This window comes from Chenopodium album, chromosome 21, assembly GCF_948465745.1.
Source record: "Chenopodium album chromosome 21, dcCheAlbu1.1, whole genome shotgun sequence".
Taxonomy (NCBI): domain Eukaryota; kingdom Viridiplantae; phylum Streptophyta; class Magnoliopsida; order Caryophyllales; family Amaranthaceae; genus Chenopodium; species Chenopodium album.
The window spans coordinates 27,160,272-27,176,036 of record NC_137854.1 but is presented as its reverse complement, the minus strand read 5'-3'; the positions used below and the strand labels follow the sequence as shown (position 1 = coordinate 27,176,036).

The 15,765-nt window shown below is 36.4% G+C and overlaps 1 protein-coding gene across 1 annotated transcript in view; it reads right to left on the bottom strand.

Annotated features, from left to right (window-relative positions):
- Window positions 1–612: 612 nt before the first annotated feature.
- Window positions 613–15,765, bottom strand: part of LOC145601469 (uncharacterized) — a 34,319-nt gene continuing 19,166 nt past the window's right edge. Inside the window, exons 12-16 of the mRNA XM_081657488.1 lie at window positions 11,751–11,825; window positions 9,576–9,947; window positions 9,343–9,435; window positions 9,026–9,182; window positions 613–1,024 (exon numbers count right to left, since the gene is read on the bottom strand). Of these exons, the coding sequence (XP_081513614.1) occupies window positions 780–1,024; window positions 9,026–9,182; window positions 9,343–9,435; window positions 9,576–9,947; window positions 11,751–11,825 (942 nt within the window). The 3' untranslated portion in view covers window positions 613–779. The remainder of the gene's footprint in view (window positions 1,025–9,025; window positions 9,183–9,342; window positions 9,436–9,575; window positions 9,948–11,750; window positions 11,826–15,765) is intronic.

The window sequence follows — 15,765 nt, the reverse complement described above, 5'->3', positions numbered from 1 at the left end:
TGCACTGTGATATGGAAGGAAATATTGCAAGACCTTTCTTTTTTTGGATATGCATGTAACAAATTAGGGTTTTTTTTTTTTTTTTTTTTTTTTTTTTTGGTCAAAATATTTAATGAAGGGACTGTGTTTTTTCGTCAATTTTTTAACTAAGAGACTAAGTCTTATTCCAGTTGGTTAACGTTGAGTTAAGTCACCAGTTTCCTAACTACAACAGGTCCCAAAAAGTGAAAAAAAAATTATGAGGTCCTAAAAGGTGAAAAATGAAAAAAAGATGAACCTTAGTTTGTACATAACTTAACTTAAAGGTGTTTGATGTAACCCTAAACTTTGCTCTAGCTTATTAATCTTATTTTAGTGTGTTTTAAAAATATCAACAAGGGTGAATAAGTAAATAAATATTTAACCATATACTATTCATAAGAATTTTCTTTAACTTTTTAAAAGGTAGAAAATTCATAGTGGAAATAATTCTTACCTAACTTTAAGACTCCATATTCACTTGCAGTTTAGAACTAAAAATTTCATATGTTGTTTGTAGCTGGGAAACCACCCACATACATAGGCGCACACTGAAAAAAGCAGAACCCTAAACACATTTATAGGCATTATAGCTGGTTAATTCTATAGCTAGGTCTTCTCATTTAAATATCCCACCAAAATGAAAGCTTTTGACATGATTCTCAAATACAGATGTATACTAGGATAACAATTTTTCACATCTTAAAATTAGTAACAAAAAGTACAACTGTACATTGACCTCTCAAAAAACAATGCCTCAGCTACTTTTTAAGCAGCAGGTTTCTGAATTCATCATTAGATTTTGGTTTCTCATCATCTCCATCTTTTGGCTTAATGGCTTTAAATCCGAGAGGCCTGACATTGCGCGGAACTGCAAATGTATTCTTTCCCTTGAGTTGGACTCTATCAATGCCATGCCCCTTACTAGAAGATGACTGCTCAACAGACAGCTCAGAAGAATTGTTTTTATCGGTTCTTGCTTGATCCCCAGATGGAATCTTTGAATCTATTGAAGCAAGGAGGAAAAAAGCAAACATATCATATAAGTGAGAAGCAAAGGGTCAAATAAACATCATTAAAGAAAGAGAAGTATTCCCTCCATTAAAAACATCACTAAAGACGCTTTACAACAATTGCATAAACGAGTTGTTGTATTCACTTATGCTAGAAGGAAGTCTGGGAGTAGTTGAGTGATCAATGGTCCAAGTTACAGCAAAAGAAAGAAGGGTAATTATTGTAATTTCTTAATAGAGCTGGCTAATCTAATTATGAATCCGATAAAAAGACTCTTAGTAACTTGCAAACGATGAATCCTATGAAACTCCTCTACCATCCTCCAGTTGTTGAGGCAAGGTACAAAAGTACAAATCAGCATGAGCTTTTAAGAACCTCCTACCTGAGAGTTGAAGGAGGAAAAACGGAAGGTAACATAATTTTTTTTTCCCTCCAAAGATCTTTATAAAGTTCACCAAATAAAAATTCCCAGACATGAAGTGCACTTAAGATTTAGTCACATCATTACATGGGTATAATTAGGTAACAGGATAGAAACCAAAAGTAATCATTTTGAAAAAAAAATTAGGATTAGAGACCCTTCATAATTTCTTACGATTGATGAAGTATAGCACAAGTTCAACAAACATCTGATGTAGAAAAAGATAAAGAATGCACACATTGATTACAAACTCTATGCTTCAAAGTATGTACAACACCTTATCCATCAGATGAGCACAAATAATATGAATACAAAGGCAGTTGACAATGTAATGATATAAATAAATTATAGAAATTAAAAATAAAAAAAAATTAAAAAAAAAAAAAAAAAAAAAAAAACACATGCGTGCGTGCACGCACGCACACAAACACACACACATATTATAGTCTCCGTATTACTTTAACTATTAAACAGTGTTTTTGTAGATTATACAAACATCAATTATTTAATACTAATACCTTTATTTTCTAAAGTTCTTAACAAAGTTTTTTGCACAAAAATTTATAGTGGGTGTGAAAAAGTGGATATATTAAGAGAGTATAAAAAGGTGGATGGGTGTAAATATGATGAATGTGGTAAGGTCTAGATATCATGGGGTAAGAAAGGTAAGATAGTACTCCCTTTGGGTTATTTATTTATTTATTTATTAATCTTCTTACTTTCCGATTTGATGTGTTCTTTATTTTATCATCCTACTTTTGGTTTATTCGTTTATGATACAGAATATTTACACTTTTATCACTTCTTACAAGGGGGCAGGGGCGTTCACCTTGAATGCGAAGATTGTCCACCGTTTTGATATCTGGGATCTTTTATTCAAAAAGCTGGAAAATTAAATGGAGATGTAGCTCACAGGATCAAAGCGAGTTGGTTGAAGGGAAGAATGCATTGAGGTTTTAATGTGATCCTCGGCATGGCTCTTAAATTAGAAGGTAAATTCTAACGTATGCCAATTAAGCCTGGTTTACTAAATAAATACACAATAAATGTTAGACTATAATACATGCATAAGATGAATGTAGCGTAAATGCATATGTAGCGAAGGATGTGTGGTCATACAAGAAAGGGTTAGTTAAAGAATGAGATAATTAAGAATAAAGTAGGGGTTATATTGATTAAGTACAACAAAAGCGAGAATTGCTTAAATGTTTTGGCCATGTTAGAAGGAGCCCAAGTAAGGCTCCGGTAAGGATGCTTGAATGGTTACAAAGTGTTGGGATCGCGAGGAGTAGGGAAAGACCTAAGAAAACTTGGAAGAGTGTGATTGAGAGTGATAATGCTTTGGGGAATAAAGAAAATATAGTTTTGGATAAGGCGTTGTGCAGGGAGAAAATTCACGTCAAAGAGGTCATGATCTAAATATTTACTTTTATTATTTTACCCAATTCGAACTATATTGATTTCCTTTGTCAAAGTTTTCTCAAACCTTTATGTTTTTTACTCATGTTTTTACTACTCCTTTAAAATTTTCTTAAATTTTATTCTTGGTTCTCTTTTAACACTCTTTAATTTTACTTGGATGCTCTTTCTTTTTCTCACTTTACACATCTTTCATTCAAACGCTTTCAATTAATTATTTTGTTATGTCCCTTTTTCTTTATCAAACGGCTCCTTAGACAATTCATGTTAGCTGACCCCAAATCATTTTGGGACTAAGGCTTTGTTGTTGTTATTGATCACTTCTAACATCGTCACATAAAATATAATAATATCAAAGATTGTAAACAAGTTTCTGTCTCCTACCTACAGTTACAAAGGGATCCACTTTCCACTTACTACTACATTTTATATGAACAGGAAATAATTTGATTAAAAAACAATATGTCTATATATATATATATATATATATATATATATAGGGGGAGGCTCTCGTGAGAATTTGTCTTATATGTAATTTTTCTTATGTGAGAACACTTTTTATGTTCTAAATTTTAACTCTTATGTTCTAAATTTTAAATCTGATGTTCTAAACTTTTCCTTAAGTGTTCTAAATTAAATCAAATGTTCTAATTTAGTACTCACATGTTCAAACCTATAAATTAGTTAAGTTTGATATCATAAATTTTAAAAAACTTGTTCCAAAAATTTAACTTATATGTTCTAAATTTTAAAACGTGTGTTCTAAGATTTTTAATTATATGTTCCAAATTTTAAAGCGTATGTTCTGTTTTCTTACTCGTATATTCACATGCGTCGTTCTCGTACTCACACGTTCTATATTAATTTGTTCTAAATTTTTATTCACATGTTCATAATCTTAAATCAGATTCTCATGTTTAAAATTTCATCAAGCAAATTTAAAAAATATTTAATCACTTGTTTTAATTCTTAAATCAGATGTTCTAAACATATTACTCACACTGATGTTTAAAATTATTACTCATATGTTCTAAATTTTAATTTGAGTCACATGTTCTAAATTTAAACTCGTATGTTCTAAATTTGTACTCACATGTTCTAAATTTAAGATCAGTTCTCATATAAGTACAAATTCTCACATATGGGTCTATTCTCACATATGGGTCTATTCTCACCGGATCCCTGGGGAAGGCTCTCGTGAGAATTTTTCTTATGTGAGAATTTTTTATATGTGAGAACACTCTTTATTTTCTAAATTTTTACTCATATGTTCTAAATTTTAAATCTGATGTTCTAAACTTTTTCTTAGGTGTTCTAAATTAAATCAAATTTTCTAATTTGGTACTCACATGTTCTAAACCATAAATTAGTTAAGTTTGATGTCATAAATTTTAAATAACTTGCTCCAAAATTTTAACTTATATGTTCTAAATTATAAAACGTGTGTTCTAAGAATTTTAATTATATGTTCCAGATTTCAAAGAACTCCGCCAGTGGGTTTCCCGCCAGTGGGTTTCCCGCGGCCAGTCCCAAGCCTGGATAAAGGAGGAGGGTTACGGTAGGCCAGTGACAGCCAGTATAAAACTTCGTCACATCCCATGACATGAGCCAAACAGATATTTTCGTGGGGGCGTTCCCTACTCAGCGACGCGCTGCACTTCCTAGACCCGGGTGTAGTGATAAGTATGCAAGGGTTGCTAGGTCGTCGCCCAGAAGCGACGCGCCACATTGCCCGAGTGTGGTGTCAAATGAGCAAGGGCGTGCCATTGGGGCGTTCCCTACTGAGCGACGCGCTGCACTTCCCAGACCCGGGTGCAGTGATAAGTATGTAAGGGTTGCTAGGTCGTCGCCCAGAAGCGACGCGCCATATTGCCCAATTGTGGTGTCAAATAATCAAGGGCTTGGAGTTGGGATCAGGAGGGAGCGTGGGAGAAAAGAATTTAGTTTGCGGATTGGTTCTTGGAATGTGGGGTCTCTTACGGGAAAATCAGCAGAATTGGTAGAAGTAATGAAAAGACGACGCGTGAACATCATGTGCCTCCAAGAGACAAGATGGACAGGAGAAGGAGCTCGAGGCTTGGTTTTGGGGTATAAGGTATGGTATGTTGGGCAAGAAACGAGCCACAGAACAAGGAATGGTGGAGCTAGGAACGGAGTTGGTGTGGTTCTCGATGAGAGGTTGGCAAAAGAGGTGATCGAGGTCTATCGGAAGAACGATAGGTTGATAAGGCTGAAGTTGCTATGTGGCAAGGAGATTGTGAATGTTATCAGTGCTTATGCTCCCCAAGTGGGTTTAGATGCAGAAGAGAAACGACAATTTTGGGAGGACCTAGACGAGGTGGTGCAGGGTGTCCACCACTCAGAGAAGTTATATATTGGAGGGGATCTAAATGGGCACGTTGGGGCGAGCCGAGATGGCTATGAGAGTGTCCATGGAGGCTTTGGGTATGGGCAGAGGGACGCCGGTGGTGAAGCTATTATGGATTTTGCCCAATCATATGATTTAATTTTGGCTAATACTTGGTTTAAGAAGAGGGATTCACACTTGATAACTTTTCGGAATGGAGCAAATGCAACTCAAATAGACTTCCTGCTCACAAGGAGCATAGATAGACAAAGTTGCATAAACTGTAAGGTTATCCCAGGGGAGAGTGTGGTCACCCAACACCGGCTATTGGTAATGACTATTCGTCTGAAAGAGAAGGCGAAGAAAAAAGTTAGACAAGAAGAACCAAGGATAAGATGGTGGACCCTAAGGGATGCAAAAGCTAAGGTTTTTACAGAAAAGGTAATTGAAGAAGCGGATTGGGATGGAGAGGTGGATCCGGACATGACTTGGTTACGAATGAAGAACTGTTTCCTAAGAGTGGCCAAAGAGGTCTTAGGGGAAGTAAGGGGAAGAACTTCGGTACAGAGAGATACTTCGTGGTGGAATGAAGAGGTGAAAGCAGTAATTAAGCAAAAAAGGGAATGCTATCAAGCCTTAGGAAAATGTAGGAGTGATGAAACCTTTGCAGCGTATAAGGAGGCTAAGAGCAAGGCAAAGGCAGCTGTTCGCCAAGCAAAAGAAAAGGCATATCAGGAGGTTTATGAAAAGCTTGATTCCAAGGAGGGAGAAAGGATCATTTATAAGATGGCAAAGAGAAGACAAGAGGCAAGGAAGGATATTGGCATGGTGAAGTGTGTCAAAGATAAGAACCAAATGGTCCTAGTGCAAGAGGAGGGCATCAAGGACAGGTGGAAGGGGTACTTCGATGAATTATTTAATGGAAGTAATGGAGTTGTGATAGGAGATACCTCTATGAGTGATGAAGAAATCAACATGGAGTATGTGCGAAGGATTAGGAGAGTAGAGGTGGAGATTGCACTGAGGAAGATGAAACCTAAGAAGGCGGTTGGCCCTGATGGGGTACCGATAGAGGTGTGGAGGTGTTTGGGTAAGATTGGTATTGATTGGTTAACAAACCTTTTCAACAAGATATGGACGGCTACAAGGATCCCACAAGATTGGAGGAAGAGCACCTTGGTCCCGGTTTATAAAAACAAAGGAGACGCTCAAGATTGTTCTAACTATCGAGGAATTAAGCTTATGAGCCATACTATGAAGTTGTGGGAAAGGGTGATTGAACAAAGGTTGAGGGCATGCACAAGCATTTCAGATAACCAATTTGGTTTTATGCCTGGGAGATCTACTATGGAGGCAATCCATTTGATAAGACAAATGATGGAGTTTTATAGGGTAAAGAAGAAAGATCTTCATATGGTCTTTATTGATTTAGAGAAGGCATATGACAAGGTGCCAAGAGAGATACTTTGGTGGGCAATGTTGAAGAAAGGTATCCCACGAAGGTATGTAGACCTAGTTAAGGATATGTATCGGGATGTGTCAACAAATGTGAGGACATGCGGAGGGTTGACAAAAGATTTCCCTATTACAATCGGATTGCATCAAGGGTCTGCATTAAGCCCTTTTCTTTTTGCAACGGTTCTAGATGAATTAACTAGACCAATTCAAGATGAGGTTCCATGGTGTATGCTGTTCGCAGATGATATCGTTTTGGTGGATGAGACTAAGGATGGGGTTAATGTCAAGTTGGAGCAATGGAGGCAAAGGTTGGAATCTAGAGGGTTTAAGCTAAGTCGGAGTAAGACTGAATATTTGGTATGTCGTTTTGGCACTCAGAGGGGGACAAGCAATGAAGTGGTGAGTTTGGATGGAAAGGATTTGACCATGAGTGAATGTTTTAAGTACCTAGGGTCGATCATCCAGAAGAATGGTGACATTGATCAAGACGTGACCCACAGGATTAAGTCAGGGTGGCTTAAATGGAGAGCGGCCACGGGAGTGTTATGCGACCGCAGCATTCCCTTAAAGTTGAAGGGAAAATTCTACAGGACTGCCATAAGACCAGTGTTGCTCTATGGTACAGAATGTTGGGCTTCTAAGAAAGAGCATATTAAAAAGATGGAGGTTACGGAAATGCGCATGTTAAGGTGGATGTGTGGAAACACTTTAAGAGATAGAATCAGAAATGAGGTTATTCGCAAGAAAGTAGGTGTGGCGGACATTGTAGATAAATTAAGGGAAAATCGTCTGCGTTGGTTTGGACATGTAAGACGGAGACCCGAGGGTGCACCGGTGCGAAGAGTGGAAGAGTGGGACCATGGAGGGATTAAACGAGGAAGAGGGAGACCAAAGATGACTTGGTTGGAAGGAGTGAGGAAGGATATGAAGTGCATGGATTTACGTGAGGATGAAGTTTTGGATCGTAAGGGATGGAGGAGAAAGATTTATGTTGATGACTACACGGAATAATCAAATTTGGTTCATGTTAGCCGACCCCACTTTTGGGATTAAGGCTTTGATTGATTGATTGATTGATTGTTCCAGATTTCAAAGCATATGTTCTATTTTTTTTACTCGTATGTTCTAAATACTTTACTCACACTTTCTATATTCTAAATTAGTTTGTGCTAAATTTTTATTCACATGTTTATAATCTTAAATTAGATGTTCTAAATTTTTATTCACATGTTCATAATCTTAAATCAGATGTTCTAAATTTTAGTAGTATGTTTAAAATTTCATAAATTTTTAATCACTTGCTCTCGATCTAATTCTTAAATCAGATGCTCTAAACTTATTACTCACACAAATGTTCTAAATTATTACACATATGTTCAAAATTTTAATTTGAGTTACATGTTCTAAATTTTAACTCGCATATTCTAAATTTTTATTCACAAGTTCTAAATTTTTACTCACATGTTCTAAATTTTAAATCAGTTCTCATATAAGTATGAATTCTCACATATAAAGCTATTCTCACCGGATCCCTCCCCTATATATATATATATATATATATATATATATATATATATATATATATATATATATATATATATATATATATATATATATACTACCTCCGTTACAAGTTATGTGCAACGATTAGACATAAAGTAGAGAGGCAAAATGTCTAATCGTTGCACATAACCTGTAGTATATATAGATGTGTGTGTATATACACATACATATATATATGAAAAAAATAAAAAATGGAAGAAGAGAGGGAGTAAAAGGGGTTTGCCAAAAATGGAATAATGTAAAAGTTTCATGAACTTTTTGAAACGAGCTAAAACATAAGGTGTTAAAAACTTTCAGAAATGAAGGTAGTATATTAATTATTTACCACAATGTAGCATAATACTTGTAGTTTTAAATAATAAGGTTAAAGTGCATATCTCAAACTGAATATTTGATTTCAATCTGAAAATAAGTAATCAATATTTGAATTGATATCTGAAACACTTTGGATGCGCGTCAAGAACAGTTCACATATTGTGTCGTATATTTGGATTTTCAAATGCTTTTGCTCATCCCAAGATAAAAACTTATAATTGTTGCCTTGAAATATATGAAAGCATAATCTCAAAGTTTTAAGCAGAAAATGATGCATGGGACTGAATAAACTTTGACAAACACCAGGATGATTTGGTAAAGTTTAGATGACTATTCAACTTCAAAGTCTTTCCTCATATTTAGTAAAGTTTCATGCACCTGAACGATTTTCTCTTTCTTATTGGGCTCAATGAGATAGAAGACAGGGGGCGGGTGAGGATGGGGGAATAATAGCACTATAAAATTCATACCATCTCTGTCAACTTCATGGCGTATGGCTGATTGATTTTTGTTTCTAGAAGGATCTGATCTGGCAATGCTTAATTTCTTCTTCAGTAACCACTGTCTGTTCTTCCCCACAGCAGCATCAAGGTGTGCATCATCACTAAAATCCACATATGCAAGACCCTTGTACACATTGAGTGATATAATTAGATGGTTTCCATAATAAATTATAGTATATAAAGGGAAAGTAAGCAGCATTAACTTCATTTTTTACCTTATCCCAGTGTAAATATTTATAACGCATGAGAAGAAGTAGCATATAATAAAGAAGACAGAAAATTACCCTTGATTTCCCAGTATCCCTATGCTTTAATATTCGGATAGATTGAACTCCACCGACATCACTAAAGAATTTGCGAAGATCTTCATAATTTGCCTGCACAAGTTGTTAACAATTTGACACCACATTTCTCAAAATATTTGATGTTCTCATGTGGAACTTGATGGCGATGGGAGAAAATGAAAGCATATATAGATAGTAAAGTATAAAAGATAGGTATAAAGGTATCAACTCACTTTGGGATCAAGGTTAGATATAAATGCTGTGCATTGATCTGTGTACATTGCCTTTCCATGCATGGTTTGCTTCTTAAGCTGTTCATTGCTGCTAGTGCTATCCATTTTGTTAATATTTGCTTCAGTCTCTTCCACTGTGGCTGTTCGAGAAACATCTTTGTAGTGACTTTTTTTTGTCCCTTCCTTGAAAGCTTCTTTCATGTCTTTCAGTCGTTTTGAAGGAGATTGATCCTCCAACAAACTTGAAGTTGATTTTCGTTTCTCACGAGCATTTTTCTTAGAGGAATGTTCACTAACATCTCCAGCAGTCACAAAAGTTTTGCTATCTTGCTGCAAGTTAAATACCTGCAATTCCTCCAAACGTGGTGAAACCTGGAGCAATGCATAACCGCATAAATGAGGAAGCAAGTAAAAAATTGCATCTCTCCTTAATAAATATAATATGACATAAAATAAATCCATAAACTTCACTTGTTCTAGATAATTTTGAAAGTTGCTCAGGGAGATGTACTAGTAAACTAGACTTAAAACAAAGTAGTTGAAATTGACAGATTAACTAAATTCAATCAATGAAGCAGACAAGCCATGAGAGCACATGATTAAATGAGCACATGGGGAGAAGAACGTGAGAGGGCTAAAAATTATAATCGGTTGTAGAATGGAAATTGTAATCACAAAGCCAAAAATTTTAATTGGAATATCAGCGAAACAACTGGTCACAGGAAACAGGAAGGCAATCCAAATAAGGCTTTGTTTTCCTAGGGAGGGAGGCTCTTCTCAATCTGCAAATGAAAGCATTAACGAAATCTTCTGTCCCTAGAAATTTTTAGAAAACTTTTTAGCTCATCTACAATGATGCTCATAATAAGGATTTCCAAGTAGTCATATCTTAAATTCACTAGTGCACTTGACTTCTCCACTCTCCTTTGCCTAAAATCATTTGACCATTTCACATGAAATTATAGTGTGTAAGATTTCACTTATTTTTGAAGCCAAAGCTATGCCTTTGCTATCTGCTTTTATCACTCCATTCCACCTGTGTATGTTATCATTATGTTGCCTTCAATTTAGAATATTCTTCGGTCTGTTCAGAATACGCAGTTATTAATTATAGGTCATTTTGCCACCTCAGAAGTTATGCTGCCCTGACACTTTACTGCAGTCATCTGACCTCAGTCTCAACAATCTTTTAAGTTGCTGTACATCTGTCATGTAGTCATGTTCATTTGATTTCATGTTTTATTTTCCAATTTTACATAGACCTCCCTCCGTCCCTTTTTTAATTGTCCCATAAAATAAATTTCACTTTTTCAAGAAACAAAGGCAAGAATTGTGCACATAGGGTTGCACGTGGAGTTGATGAGGAAAGAGAGACAGAGCAGGTTAGGTTGCAAATTGCAAGTGGGATTATTTATTTAATTAGGTAATGGAGCAATCTTAAACGGACACCCCAGATACGGGGCAAACAAAAAGGGACAAAGGGAGAAAAAAGTTTTGTGGGAATTTTTCTAAAAGGTTTGTTTAACATCTTTCAGCTAAGAAATCATGTCTAAATATTCCAGGATTATGGAGCCTTTTCTTTTCATCCATAGGCCTTATACTTAAGTTGGACAGCTAGGGTTTCATGATGCTTCTTTATCTTGACTTAACGGAATTTAGGCAATGATATTACCCAGCCATACACCTAGACCTAGGGGCTACTAGTGCACCATTAACATAGTCTTATTTTGAGCTAGTTTTTAGCAGCTTAATACATAACAAGTGAATGAGTTTGTATTCAGGACAAATGGCCAAAGAAAACGAGCATTTGCCACTTCATAAGAGAATGAGGATACTCACAAAAGAGAGAGAATCTGGCCAAACGCTGTTAACTGATAACTAATATGTCATCTATGCAACAATATTACCCAGTCAAGCACCCAGACCTAGGGGCTCTCTGTCCACCATGATAACAGTCAAAACAAGGGCTGTCTGATCATTACACAAAGAGCAATTAAAATAAATTCCAGGACAACTGACCAAAGAAAAAAGAGCATCTGGCTCTTCACAAAGAATCAAAATAATAATCGTAAGAGCTTAGTTTCCAACACAATCACAATGTGAAAAGCAATACACAAATTTTCACGAACATTTAAACAACATTAAATTGAAGAGCAAAAAGAGAGAGAAATTTGCCTTCTGAACAGCATAGTCATAATCCGCCAGAGTTCCGAATTCCCTCTCAAACCGTAACCAAGATTGGCATATGTCCTGGAAAAATAACAGACACTCTTATTAGGACAGAGAGCATGTATATTTCTATCCACTACAAAGGGATCAAGCAAATTATACAGCCAACGAGACTACAAAAAATAAATATTGAAAGCAAAAAATATATCAGCAAGTAATTACAGAAGTACTTTTTTTGAAAAGATTCTACAACAGTACTTAGAAATAATGTGCCTGCTAATTAGAAATAAAGATACAGAAATGGTGTACTTGTATTCTGAGACGTTATATAGATCCATAATCCAGAAGATGTATATTCATATTTTAGGTTTTTCAAAAATAATAGAATGACTAATGTGATGTGCCTGTTTCAATTTCCGGGAATGAATGTAGGATGCGCAGCAGATGATACACGAGAAATATTTTCATGGCAGGGGTTTTGAAGTGTGAAATGGAATGGAAGAACTGCCAGCAACGGCAGACTCCTTTGACAGAAAACTTGGTGGCAATTCAAACCTCGTTCTTCCTTCTCGGGCCAGAGATTCTAAAGGAAAGGAGTTTCTGGTACCATGGCTTGAGAAAACAAGACTAGACTCAATAGACAAGATAGATTATAAAGGAAAAATTGTCAAGAATAAAATAACCTTTTACTAATCTACCAAAAATAAAACGACCTTTTAATTATTCCAGAATAAAATGACCTTTGACATGAATCCGCTCAAAATAGAATGTAATCGGTTGGCTATGTGACTCCAACACCTTCTTTTGCCATGACCCATGGGTGTCGCGTGTCGACACGGCCAGTGTACTAAAAGGCACACCTAAGGCGCACCTAGGCGCTAGGCAAGGAGGGGTATGCGCTTAATATGGTCTAGGCAAGGCGATTTTGGTTAGGCGCACCAAAGGCCCACGAGGCGACCTAGGCCAATTTTTTTTTAAATTGGTCATACAGTGCGCCTCACTTCAAAGAGGCACACCTAGGCGTTGCAAAACCCCTCTCGCATCAATGTGCCTTAAGAGTTTTATACTTTGGACACGACGCGCGACACGAACCCTTACACGGCTCCGGGAAAGTGTCGCCTCGGGGATCAAAAAAGTGTCTGAAATAGGTGTTGATTTTAAATAATCAAGATTAAATTAACAATTGGAAAATTTGTTAGGAATAATATGACCTTTGCCCGGTCTTCCAAAAATAAAACGACCTTTTAACTATCCCGGAATAAAATGACCTTTAAGCTTTTAACATACATCTTCCATAAATAGAATGAAACCGGTTGTGACCTGCTTAATGGGTTAAAAGTGACGTGTGTTACTTTGTAATTGGTCAGTTATTATTTACTTTTTTTTTACAATTTTCTTATTTAAAAAAAAAAATTGATTTAAATTTTTAAAACAGATTAAATGAAATTAAAAAATAATTATAAGAAAAAAAACCTTGTGCCTTTACAGCCCCCATCCCAGATTGATGAGGGTGTGAGGGTTGCTGCAAGAGGAGGGTAGTAGTGTGGTGTGTTTCGGGTGTGCCAGTATTAGGGGAAAGTAACTTTGCGCGGTGCCTCTTTTAGTGGTAAGGGTTTCAGGGTGTCCCAGTTCTAGGGCGGGGGTTTTGGAGGGTGTCGGGTACTAGGATGGGGGTTTAGGGAGGGGTTTTGATTCCGTGGTGGGGGTATTAGGGTGAGGATTGGCCAATTCCGAATTGGAAAGGGAGGGTAAGGGGAGGATGGTCGGAAAGGGAGGTGGTGAGGGCCATGGTGACCGGGTTTAATGGAGGATGGAGAAAATTGGAAAAAAAAAAAAAAAAAAATCATGGAGGGGGCTGACAATATAGGGGAAGGGGGTGGGGTTGATCGAACATGGACTGGAAAAGGGAGGGGAAGGAGATGAGGGATGTTGGGGGTCGATTAGGGAGGGCAAGGGGGTGGAAAGGTCGGAAGGGGAAGGGATAAGGGTGGTGTGGTCACCGGTTTTCGGTTAGATGGGGAAGAGGTGGCTGCCGGAAATTATTGGGGCTACCGGATAGTTTAGAGGAAGATGGTGGGTTTTTTTTTTAATAATTATTTTCATTAAAATCAATTATCTTAAAAAAGAAAAAAGAAAATTAAAATAAAAATTCCTTACCTATCACAATGCAACACGTGTCCAGTCATTTATTCTATTTATGGAAGATGTATGTTAAAGGTTATTTTATTCCAAGATAATCAAAAGGTTGTTTTATTTTGAAAGACCGAGCAAAGATCATAATATTCTTGACCTGTGTTACTCGGACACAGCAGTTTTGCTGTCATACCCGGGTCGGTACGACCCGACACGGATCCCGGTATGAAATCCATTTCGAACATGTCACTTTGCTCTCGGGTACAGCAAGGTTGTCGTGAAAAGGTTTTCCATGGCAAGGAGACCTTGAAAGCACTAGTTGAAGCTGTTGGAGGAAGATGAAGGATTTGTTTTTTATTTTTTATCTTTATTTAAAAAGTTTTGTGGTTTCCCAAGAGTACAGTACATTTATTTTTTTAAAATAAAACTTTGTGGTTTCCCAAGAGTACTATACATTTAATTATTTAAAAAAAAAACTTTGTGGTTTTCCAAGTAAACCTCTTTGTACTATACAGCAATACAAAGATGGTACATAAAAAGGCTTTTTTTAAGGGATATAAAGACTTTCTGTACTCCTTTGTTTTTGTTTTACTCCGTAATTGGTATTTTGGTTTGGCTTCCCAAACAAGCTTCCCCAACATTTTGAACTTAGTCAAAAGATACGTTGTATGTATCAATTTATGTAAGTAATTTTTTATTTTAAAAAAAAAAATATGTAAGTAATTTTAATGAATATGTTTCATTTTGTTGTACTAATTATCTGTTATTATTTTTCTCTTAAAAAATTTATTGCCGTGTCCGTACCCGAGTCCAAAGTTAAGCTGGTGTCCCCGTGTCCTAAATTTTAGAAAATTACGAATCGGACACTCAGATCCGTACCAATATCGGATACCCATACCTGTGTCAATGTAACATAGTTCTTGACAAATTTCCTTTGAAATTTTAGGGTTTAATTCAAAAATCTACCAAAATTTCGTGAATTGCTGAATTGTAGAACACTTGCAGGCAATAAAAGTATAGGGTCGCCTGAGAATTTCGATTTCACCGATGTATTTTCTGGCACATTGAACAGATTGCCGGAAAGTTATGGTTGCCATTTGTGGTGGCTTGAATGAAAGAACAAAGAAGTGGTTGCAAAAATAATTGACATGCCGCCTTTGAAATTTGAAAGAGAAGAGAAAGAGGGGATTAAGTTTTAACTTTGAAGCATGCATCTGATTTAATGGAGGAGAGAGAAGATAGAAAGAGAAGACCTTGGTGTGAAATAGTATTGGAACAAAAGAATACGTAGAAAGAGAAGAAAAGAAACAAAAGAAGACTAAAAAAGGTGTATTGGAATATGTTTTGATGTTCCCTATGTATTTATTTTTTCTTTTTTTTCTTTTTTTTTTAAGCGTCAAATTAAATTTTTTGGACACTTTATACAGTTGGCGTATTCTAAATATTAGTCAAGACACTCCCTTGACCGTGTCGACCAAAATTTAGGACTGAAGTGTCGGACACTCCGGCACCTTGTTGGACACGACACTCCGAGTAACATAGCCAATTAGTAACTTGTTTCATAGATTAAATGTGACACGTGTCACACTGTGATTGGTCATGATTTATTAAATTTATATTACATTTTTCTATTTAGAAATTTTTTTTTTAAAACAAACCCACAATCCCTCACCTCCTCTCTCCTCTTCCCTCCCCTCTCTCATCTTTAGTCCATGGCCACTAACCCTCCAAGGACTCCATAACCACCACCTTATCACCACCTAAACCCCACCCCCACCAACCATGACCCCACCACACACTAACTCAAGCCCACTACACGGTCCAAACCCCACCGCACCCCATCTTCGAAATGGCAAAACCCCACCGTTCCGCTCATCCCCACCTCCCA